The sequence below is a fragment of the Haliotis cracherodii genome, unplaced genomic scaffold (assembly GCF_022045235.1).
Source record: "Haliotis cracherodii isolate W230 unplaced genomic scaffold, xgHalCrac1.p SCAF_13, whole genome shotgun sequence".
Classification (NCBI taxonomy): Eukaryota; Metazoa; Mollusca; class Gastropoda; order Lepetellida; family Haliotidae; genus Haliotis; species Haliotis cracherodii.
Window position 1 is genome coordinate 19,950,151 of NW_027266268.1, and position 11,955 is coordinate 19,962,105.

The 11,955-nt window shown below is 38.6% G+C and overlaps 1 protein-coding gene across 1 annotated transcript; it reads right to left on the reverse strand.

The window, feature by feature from the left end:
• Positions 1 to 4,969: 4,969 nt before the first annotated feature.
• LOC139459049 (perlucin-like protein) lies at positions 4,970 to 8,138 on the reverse strand. Its single transcript, XM_071240490.1, has 3 exons — positions 7,901 to 8,138; positions 5,480 to 5,662; positions 4,970 to 5,187 (listed from the first exon to the last, which is right to left on the reverse strand). Exons 1-3 carry the CDS (start codon positions 8,136 to 8,138, stop codon positions 4,970 to 4,972), a joined length of 639 nt encoding a protein of 212 aa, XP_071096591.1.
• Positions 8,139 to 11,955: the final 3,817 nt, after the last annotated feature.

An 11,955-nucleotide genomic window follows, 5' to 3' on the forward strand; every position in this document is an offset into this window, starting at 1 on the left:
CTCATTACACTTTCATGACACCACATGGCACTGAGTGAAACTACATGCCACAACGTATCTCTGTTCTGACACTTTGTAGTGATTTAGTCCGGACTAGTGCACACAACCTACGCACGCACACGCACAGAAACACACGTGCCTGCAGGTCGCTATATGCATGCAATAATGTTGAACTCGACGTTGATCCCATTTCACCTCACCTCACCTCACCTCACCTCACCTCACCTCACCTCACCTCACTTCACTTCACTTCACCTCATCTCACCTCACCTCACCTTTGTTTCCATTCCATTCATACATCGTTTGTGAAGTTAATTATTGTTGACTTATTTATGTATAAGAATTGACATCATAATAGCATGGATGTATCGAACCACATGCTCAAAGAAGATTTTGTATTAATATTTGATTAAAACAATTATAAAGCATGTTGTTACAAGTATCTTGAAGGAGAAAATTCAAAAGCAATATATTTGTGACAAAAAAACGTTAAAATTACTCATATTCCGGAAACTACAGAGCGTTAATTAGCAGAGTTGTCAGCACATGACAGAGTGGAGAGTTGACCTACAGACGATCACTGTTTCTGTATTGTGTTTGGTAGATTATGAGTGTTCGCCATGGCATCAACTGACAATGCCATCGATGAAAACGTTGAATTTTCGCTCAGTGAACCCTACACATATTCTTCTATATCGATATTAGCCAGTGGTTAGTCATCTACCCGAGGCAAGTGAGTTAACTGACTATAAAAGTCCAGTTTCCACACTTGCCGAACTTGGCTAGTATTATGGAGTTACAGTTTGGCTGGACTAACGATTCTATGCATAGTCCAATCAAAATCGCGCATCGAAATCGAAATCCGGTTCGTAAAATGTGGTTCAGATTTCTGTCGATTGCAGGATTTGCAAAGCATGTGAACACCCAACTCGTTGTCAACAGATATTTACCAAATCTTTTCATGTTTTTAATCAAGTTGCTCACGTGATTTGATGGACTTAACGATGTAAGACCCGTTTTATCACAATACAGATCTTGATTATCGATCAGATCGTCTTGACTGGGAGCCGCCATTTTGTTTGAAACAAAAGCAAGTGATACGAGAGGTGGAATCTGATTAGTCCAAAGGAGAGGCTCAGAAGGCACATAACTAGTAATAACCACTGGTGGCGCTACGGTCGAGCACAGGAATTCCAGTCTAGTTCGGCAAGGGTAGAAACTGGACTTTTAAAGTCAGTTAACTCCCTTGCCTTGGGAAGATGGTGTAAACAGTTATAGTAATATGTCCTTCATTGATCAATAGAGGGATATTATTGGCAGGCATTCAGCTTACTCCATGCACAGTGACTCTACTCGTCTTGTAAATACACATCCATAATTTTAACATGGACTATATCAAAGAGAGAATGATAAAATAATTATTTAACAACAAATAGATAAACTATAAGTGACAATATCACAGTAAAACTACCTGTCACATTATAATCACATTATAATTTCAGAATGTACACCAAATTCAAACTTATCTAACCTAAAACAATTTTGTTTCAAACAATAACTTATCCCAAATTTAGACAGAAAATGACTGATCCATCGACAGCGACGCTTGCGTTGGTGCCATACCTTACAGCCTTGGAATTTGAGAAACTGGATACGAGTGTGGTTTAGCGATGAATTACGATTTCTTCTTCACCGGTGAGATGGAAGACAACGTGTTTATCATCGTCAAAATAATCGTTTTGCTCCACATTGAGAACGTGAATTCGACAATTTCGGTGGCGGAAGTGTCATGGTGTGGGGGGTCATATCATACACTTAGAGAATCTGACTTGGTTTTGGTTCAGGGAAGTTTGACAGCAAATTGCTACATGAATCAAATTCTTCAACCTCACCTTCTTCCAATCATTGACCGCCAGAGGGAGCTGGTTCAACAGGACAACGCTCCACCGCACACAGCTCGTGCGAGATCTCCAGATTTCAACAAAATCGAACACCTCTGGGATGATCTCGATCGACGTGTACGTCAACGTCTTAACACGCCGCAAACACTTCCACAATTGACCAACGCGTTAAAAGCAGAATGGCGCAGGACAGAATTCGTACACATATGACAATGAACAGTTTTCAATGCCTTTGTACAACGACAACATGTGACTATCGAGCTCCAAAATTTCATATTTGTATTTATCATATTAAATTAAATATATCGACTTTATTAGGTACAATATCGACTTTATTAGGTACAATAAATTTACTAAAAATCTACCTGTGCGTTTCTTGTTTTGAAGAGTGTACTTTGCACACAAAAGACTCTCAACTTCAAGTCGAGTTTATTATAGACGTCCAAATAAATGAGGCTTCCAGGCCCGATTTGGTACGCGGGATTGATGGGGATTATTTAGAGGGTATTCAATACTCAACGATGTGGTACGCGGGACTCCTATAACATCGTATTTTATATGCAGATTCAACAATTTAAAAACGTTTAATGGTGTAAAAGTTTCCATTATATATTTACTTTTTTTTCGATATTTTTTCAGTAATTTTACTTTTTTTCGTTTGGCACCGTAAGAAATGTAGAAAAAAACCATCCTGCATGTTTTGTGAATAAAGTAAGAGGGACCTTTTTTGCAGAATCAGACAACAGCATCATGTACTCAAGACCATGAAATGAATATGTAAATTTAGGCACACCAAAATTGTGCCAAATTTGTTACCTTAGCATGTAATCTGATCAATGTGCATGGTCCTTTGTAATTGTTGTACGAGGGGAGTCAGTCATGGATTATATGTAACAGTGAATGCTAAATTTATTTTCGTAACCATGTTCGTATAGTTTGTGTTCATAAACAAATTCTCAAAATGCAAGAATCAAAGAGGCATGTCCAGTCGGTTTCCACTTTCCTCCTCACTAACAACGCCTTATCCCATCATTCCTCCTCGCAAAATAAGCCTTTCGCTTGGATATTTCAAGATAAAAGACACTTGGTACTTTTGTTTGATGAACTAGTCCACCCCCACGACCACACAATACCCAGTTTTGCACTTCATTGTCATGTAGATTAATGCGATGTCGACGAAACAATAAGACGGAGGTCTCTCTACTATGACGTCACAGCTACAGCTGGGCCTCTAGCTGGGATTTCAATATGCTGACTGTGGGATCAGGGCAGTTTACTGATGCTTTTTATAAAAAAAACCCAATGAAATCACATATGATTTTTTTGGTGTTAATCAAGTTGTGTATCACTCAAATAGTCAAATCAAAAGCTGCTGATTTTATCTAATAATACATTATTAGAGAACCTTATGGAGAGATGTGATTTATTACTCACCTGCTGAAGAAATCACTGTTTAATAACAATATGCTGGAATTGCACAGTGTTTCGCCAGTGTACATCGCAACAAATTTCACGAATTACGTCAATTACTGTTTTTGTTAAAGCATGGGATCACGTAAGCGCTACAAAAGCTTCATGGGACGGGCCCCTGAATTCTAGAGGGAGGCCATTGTCTGGTGTTAAATTAATATATGTCAATTTTTAATGCGTTTGAAGTAATATTCTGTTGAACTCAATGTCTGTCTATTCACGCACGGCAGTGACAAATTTTAATAAATACTATAAACGGTAAATAATGAATACAATATTCTATTTTTCTCACACAGCTGACATCTATACGAGGAAGAAGTGGCTGTACCCTGAAATCATGCAATGTGAGTATGGTTTTATGCCGCTTTTAACAATATTCCAGCAATATCACATCTACAATAATTTAACCCGAAACAGTTGTGTAGCAGACAAACATGACGAGACTGATAAACATTTAAGTGTAAGAATACATTCTGTGGTGTAACATGAATCAGGTGACTGTTTAATTTATACACATAACTTGACTGGCCTGCGAAGTCAGTAGCCAATCAACGCAGAGTAAGATTAAAACAATGTTCACAAAACCTTTCAATCAAGGCAGGAGGCGAGAGGAACTGCAACATTCAGACTGTAACGAGCCGGAAACAAATGTGTCTGGGAGAAGACGGCTGTTTCAAATGACATGGCCAGTTCAAGATTCAAACATTAGTTCCCTGAGAACGGGAAGACACATTTGGAAACATGCTAGTTAGAACTTAAACCCAAAGACATGAAGGTTGTGGTACCGATCGAGACGAGCCTGCACGTTTCATTCCTTCTCGGCCTTCGGTTTCAAAGGGTTGTTTGGACAATGAATTGGGAAACGAATACAATAACACGTGACCAATTCAGCTAATCAGAATGTAGGAATTTCAATGAACACAACGAAAATTTAATTAACATAACTTGAAAAAACGGTCTGTGCGTTTGAATGAATTAATTTATTCAAATGGAATTATTATTACTTGTCGCAATCCTATTTTGTAGAAGCACATAGCTAAGAACTAGTTTTACTTTGAAGATAGAATGTGCAATTAATTGAACAGAAAATCCATTTAAGGGCGAGTTCACTTTTATTGCTTGAAAAGGATTTCTGTTTCACTTCAATGTGCATTAAAACGGCACTAAGCTACCTTGGTCTGTGATGACAAGTTCAGATATCAATATATGTATACATCTTTATAACAATATATTTGCTGTTTTGGCGTTATTTATTATTTCAACAATTTGCACTTACAAACTATCTTGTATATATGTTTGAGGTCAACATTACATCTGACATATCAACCTAACCAATAGCTCAACCTAATCAGTGTGTCGACATATTCGGATTAGGGCCTTTCTAATACCAGCATAATGACCAAACCAATAACTGAATGATATCATTATATAAATATATATATATATATATATATATATATATATATATATATATATATATATATATATATATATATATATATATATATATATATATATATGCAGTGTGTTATTGCTTTTAACAAGATGCCTGTGTAACTGCTGAAGTTGTTACATATATGATAACATGCTGAAAACATTCACATAGATATTTCACAGACATAGGCCATTGAATGGATGTAACAGTCACCAGCGTGCCAGCTGTTGGGGAGGCTCAGGTCCCAGAAGGTCAGACATTTGTGGGTTGGATGATCTATGTTGGGTTCTCCGGGGCTCCAGAATGTGGGCTCAACAATTGAAGAGTTGTCTCCCCATCTCCAGGATGATCCCATTATATTCCCGCTCGTCCAAAACGGTCCTGTAATAGAAATGTGTTCAATTAACATTTACGTAATGTTAGTTATGGACAAATGACCTGATCAAGCAATTGCATAAGCTCGGCTAAACTAGTGCATTGTCAGGAAGGAAGGAGTTTTTATCTTATTATTCTGTCCAATATGCATTCATGGTGTTTTTACAGAAGAACAGGCTAATCACAAATGGCAACTTGTGGGCATTGGGTGGTTTTTATATGTGTCACTCACTCGCTGACTCACTCACCATTGACTGAATGATTCACTGACTCATAAAACATCCTACACGTGACCTACCAATATCTGCAGCAATGTCGTACATGAATTGGTTCCGTTCAGCGTTGTTGATGATGACGAGGTAGCTCCCTACTGCTGAACATGCTGTCTTGGCGTCAGGCCACACTTTAAGGTCGGTGTGCTTCTTGTAACACATGTTCAGTCTCCGGTTGTATAGATAGCCTGACTCGAGCGGACAGGGAGCTGGAACAAATAAATAACAAAAGACATTAATGTGACGTTGCGAACCAGACAGGAGTATACACACTTATGTTTAACATACAAAAGCGATGTAGACGTGACGAGTAGGACGCTAATATGACGGGACATAAGGCACTAACCTTACGTAGCATATGCGATACGCATAGAATATTAATATGACCTGACATAGGCGTATGATATTAACGTGACATGCAATAAGACGTTACATAAGAGATAGACATTGATCATTCATGAGACTTTAAAAAAAATATTGGTGTAGGAAACACATGTGACAGGATGTACATTTTACAAGATTGGTGAAGAATACTAACGTGCCTGGAATAAGAGATTAACGTGAAGCAGCTATACAATACAAGGAAGAAAAAGTATACTTCACACATGTTGAAGTGAAATGTTCTATGCATGAGTTTTGGGTCGACAGCTAGGCTTCTGATATGCCTCTGGAAAGACATATTTTACTTTCAGCTAGGCTTTTCAATCAAGGCCCCACAATCAAAGGCGCGATGCTATCCATACTATGACTTTTACAGGGAGTGTTCACACCTCCTTACTCACTGACGACACTTCCTATAATGGATCGGGTGGTCATGCTCAGTGACTTGTGGACAGCATGGTGTTGTACACCACGAAGCAGACCGTTGCTCATGATACTGATCTTCCAGATTGGATTGTATATATACCGTCGTCGTATGGCGGTAGTATTTCTGGTTGCGGCTTTAGGCAACAAACACTTTTGTCATGATTAGAGGATGCTACCAGTAGAACAGGACAGACACACTTAAACTTTCGCGAACATCTGGTGTATCACTGAGTTTAAGCGATTCATTCATATACTTGTCATCACTGTTTTGCCTTTTACGCCCAATGAAATCTGTTTCGGCAGATACTGGAGACTAATTATTCCCTGGCATTGACATTTGAATTTGGCAACGACACGCTCCGTGTCTCGATAGGGTCATCATACGTTTACGTCTCAATGAGTTTCATGCAAGGAAACTTCTCATTTTTTAAGAAGTATTTGTGCAATAAAACTGACACTGATGTCGGTGTCGGAGCATTTTGAGAGAAGTCTCATGATACTACGAAACTCAGTTCTTACAAGTCCTTTTGAACTGCATGAAAAATGAATCATTGTTCCAGCTGACAAAACGACCAACTTCCTCACTTTCATTTATACCATTATATGAACATTGTGATGCTGAATTATGTCGTACTCGTTTCTTTGCCCGTTGCAATTGCTTACTTTGACGTGTAACAAATGCCCCTGTTTTGGTTTAAGTGAACAAATGACTTGCCTTTGCATGCGTTTGTGACGATTCATCAACTCATAGTGATTCATAAACACGGGCTGTGATATATTCGGAATCATAAAAGGGACTCTGCTGTTAGCTCTAATTTCTTATCTTTATCAAAAGGGTTTTGTCGCTTCTATTTCATTATACAGTGCGGTAAATAGTGGTTATAAGATTTTGTTTTTCTTTTCGTAGTCATGAAGGCTAGTGACTTTGAGCAAGATTGGCGTTGTGGTGACTGACGGAAACTTCGACCCAAAGCAACTGGCGAACAGTTCGAAAAACACAAATTAATTCTTGTAGTATCATACATGAATCAAAATGACGTGTATTTATCGCCAAAATGCATTATACCACTAAAAGTGTCGGAGAATTAATACTTCACATTCGTTAGTGTTGAGTGTAGACTGTATGTGATCATGGAAAATTCCACGAACTAAATGCATTTTCACACTGTGTAATTGTTTGAAATGCGACAGTACATCTGTAATAAAAATAAACTGCGTCTTTCCTTTTATCTTGATATTTTAAAACTTGCCGATAGGTAATAAAAAACAATGAACTACAAGTTTCGGGACGTAAAAGATTAATTTCATTTGGGAGAGTTAATCTATCATTCCTTGTCACTTGTAAACGTAATCCTTCTAAGTCGGGTGTTACATGGTGTTACAGATGTTACCATCAATGGGAGGTTACATGTTCTATGCTGATTAGTAAACTGTAAAACATGCTTAGGAGAATTCTTGTAAATTGTAAGATGTTACATGTTCTATCCATTAGTGATTGCACTTTGTAATGAACAGAGCTATTATGCTGAACTGTGGTTGTTTAGAAAGGATTAGATTACTGCTAGGCCGTTACTACCAATATGTCCAATCATGTTTGAAGAAATATAGGCACCTTAACGATAAAATATCATACATCTTACCTTTGCCCAACACCAGGAGTTCTATAGACTCGGAGGTGGCTACTTGCTGTGTCTGATTAAATCCTTCCATCAGATGACAAGACTTGGTATCCTTGGTAAAGAACATTGTGGTACAGTATGCACTGAAGAAGCACATGGCGACACAGTCTGCTCTGGACAAGACAGGGGTTGCTATGGGCAGGGACGGGGTAATCTGGCTTGTAGATAACGAGGATACGGTCATGTCGGAACATTCCATGTTGTTTACTGATATGTCGATATGGGGCTAATATCAGGGAGGGTCCTTGAATAAATACTGTTCTCACAATGGCGAAGAAATCCTGAAACAAGGACAGACATTATATTACTTCAGTAACGCCATCGAGAGTGATGGCAAGTACAACACATTTCATTTCACATGTGTCTAAATCAATGCTCATCCGAAGTTACTGTACATCGAGAATACAAACAGAAGACAAGGCACATCAAAAGATACTGTACACCAGAAGATACTGTACATCAGAAGATACTGTACATCAGAAGATACTGTACACCAAAAGATATTGTACATCAGAAGTTACTGTACACCAGAAGATATTGTACACCAGAAGATATTGTACACCAGAAGATACTGTATACCAGAAGAAACTGTACATCAGAAGATACTGTACATCCAGAAGATACTGTACATCCAGAAGATACTGCACATCCAGAAGATACTGTACATAAGAAGATACTGTACATAAGAAGATACTGTACATCAGAAGATAATGTACATCAGAAGATACTGTACACTCAGAAGATACTGTACATACAGAAGACACTGTACATCAGAAGATACTGTACATCAGAAGATATTGTAAATCAGAAGATATTGTACATCAAAAGTTACTGTACACAAGAAGATAATGTACATCAGAAGATAATGTACATCAGAAGATACTGTACACCCAGAAGATACTGTACATACAGAAGATACTGTACATCAGAAGATACTGTACACTCAGAGGATACTGTACATCCAGAAGATACTGCACATCCAGAATATAATGTACATGCAGAAGATACTGCACTTCAGAAGATACTGCACTTCAGAAGATACTGTACATCCAGAAGATACTGTACACCAGAAGATACTGTACATCCAGAAGATACTGTACATCCAGAACATACTGTACATCCAGAAGATACTGTACACCAGAAGATACGGCACACCAGAATATATTGTACACCAGAAGATACTGTACATCCAGAAGAAACTGTACATCAAGAAGATACTGTACATCAGAAGATAATGTACATCAGAAGATACTGCACATCTAGAAGATATTGTACACCAGAAGATACTGTACATCAGAAGATATTGTACACCAGAAGATACTGTAATCAGAAGATACTGTACACCAGAAGATACTGTATGTGAGATTGGCTGCGAGCAAAGCAAGTATGTTGTAAATATACAATATAATCCTCAACAATTCCACATTCTAAGTGCAAAACAGTCATTCCTGATTTAGTTAATGAGTAAGTGAGTTGTATTAAATGTCACTTTGAACAGTATTTCAGCTCTATCGCGATGTGTAAGTTTATCGTTGGTGCAACTGTTGGACGCCCAAGCTGACAAATGATTTGGCGTTTTACAATTAGGTGACCCAATCAGGATCATGGAATTAAGCCTATTGTAAGGTTGCATTAAGTCAAGCAGAACCACTTCCAATCAATAAATATTCGTCATCATTTTGTTAATTTCACATAGATAACTGAACATAAAACAAAGTTTCAAAGAAAGAAGCTATCAGAAGTCTTAACATAACACTAGGAGACATATAACCTTTCAAGATTAAATTAAGCTTAAAATTTAAAATTCATAACAGCTATTTATGTGAAACCCCACTCCACAACACCAAGACACCCTTTAAAATTTATAATCTGAAAAAAACTAATGTTTTATATATGATTTAAATCATTCAGAATACCTCCCTTGCCGCCATTCTCTTCACGTCATAAATGCAGAACGTACACAGAAATGAGTACACTGTCCTACCAAATGTAAAGGTTTATGAAATTTTAGCCATTATCAACATATCTCACATGAAATAAAATATTACAATAATTCGAGGATATTTAACACATACATACATCTATACCAACGCCATGTCTCTTTGGACCGCTTGTGTGAAATGAGCAGATACTGGTGTAAAAATCCTTGGTTACATTGATCTCAACTGCACTCTGTGGGAATGACAACAGCAGGATCATTCGCGGCACATCTCCTATCGATGATATAGTTATCAAATACATTTATTGACAACTGAAATGTCATAGAATCAGATGTCCTTGGACTTGTCCCTACCCGTTACTAGATGTCCGCAACGAGGTGGTGTCCAATGGTCATGTTAGGAAATGTCGTCCCCCCATTTAAAATTGAACCATATAATATTCACCCACGTTTGTTTTTGAGCACTTTAGTAGATAGAATATATGTTGTCATGCCCTTACAAAGTTGTTCTTACCTGGAATTACCCCAATCGTGATGAAACTTATACGATTGCATGCTCGCGGTAGTTTTACTCTGTATCATTTATACACATATACATTGTATATCACCTTCCTTTACACAAGAAAAGGGTGATAGAGCACACGGACTGGCCGGGCCAGAGTGCAATATTAGATTTTCATTATAGTTCGAGTAATTCCAGATAATAGAAGCTTTGTCAGGGTTTGAAAACTGATGACCGAAAGAAACTTTCCATGGTTCTTAATCACTCTAGTCTAAAAACAACACTAGATGGATGCATGAAGTAAAATGTATTGAAAAGATCAAAATCTCATACAACGAAATCAATTTGTAAAATGACAGTAGTACAGAATCCGATATTGACATGACAGTTGTCCGAGTTGAGGTGGGGTAGCAAAAACAAGCTTTCAACGTAATGGACAAAGGGAACACACATCTACAACCGCTAGATTTGGTGACACGTCACATTAATACCCCTACTACAAAACACGAAAAACTCTCTTGCGCGGAGAAAAGATCGGTCGTCTGATCTCGTCACGTTGGATACGCCACCATTCCTCGTGGAGGGCCTTGTTGTTCTTGTTCTTCAGTTCTTGTTGTTTGGAGGATGTGGTCGCTGTCGAACACGCCGATCCATGACATCCAGAAGGTGATCCATGGGGCACATGTCTGGAGAGCGTGCAGGCCACTGCAACACCTTGACGTTGTTGGCAGCAGGGAGTTCTGACTCGCCTTGCCACTGTGTCGACTACCCATAAGCCTTGAGGTATTCGTGACTGATGACGTCCTGTCAGGAATCGATTTCGAAGATGCAAAATACGTAAGTACCTGTCTTCATTGGGCCTAGTTACCCTGGGTCTGCCTGTTCTTGGCCCGTCTGATGTCTGCCCGGTCTGTCTGTAACGTTGCATCAAAAGTTGTAGCACTGTGGGCATGGGTGGCTCTCTTTATCATACATAGGGCCCGCTCGCGTTGTTCGGATGTCAGTCGTGTCATTTCCGTGGTGTTTTCTATTAGTGTGTCTGACATGCCGTCCGTACCATACGCTTATTTCATGTGTAGTTTCGCCTGTCCAAGAGGCACATACTTTTCACTTTGGGGCATTTTCTACCAAAACATATGTGCAGTGGGCATATATCACTTTCTGCATAGAGCATTGTTGTGTTTGGACAATGTTTTGCATTGATTTATTTTGAACTTAATTTTCTGTAATTTCATTTTTAAAGAGGTAATGCTTCTTTTGGCCGTCAGTTTATATTGTGTGCACGACCGCGCGATTTGCAATACTCCAGCAATAGCAACACGTGAACACCAGAAATGGGCTTCACACATTGTATCTATATGGGGAATGGAACCTGGGAATGGAACCCTTCAGAGTGTCGAGCAAACGCTTTAACCTCAAGGCTCCCCTACCTCCCCTGCGTATGGCGTCCTGTCAGTGCATCTGGACAAGACCATGTGTGGCGTACCATGATCCCCATTCAGTTATTTGGCTACTTAATCTTTCTGTGATACCTGTTCCTTTTTACATTCTGTGTTAGACGAATCGATTGATGGT

Excerpts from the sequence above, each read along its gene's own strand:
- LOC139459049 (XM_071240490.1), bottom strand. The coding sequence starts at position 8,138 with ATGGAATGTTCCGACATGACCGTATCCTCGTTATCTACAAGCCAGATT. Across the intron at positions 5,663-7,900 it reads ACTCCTGGTGTTGGGCAAAG|CTCCCTGTCCGCTCGAGTCA; the intron begins GTAAGATGTATG and ends TATTTGTTCCAG. Across the intron at positions 5,188-5,479 it reads CGACATTGCTGCAGATATTG|GACCGTTTTGGACGAGCGGG; the intron begins GTAGGTCACGTG and ends TTTCTATTACAG.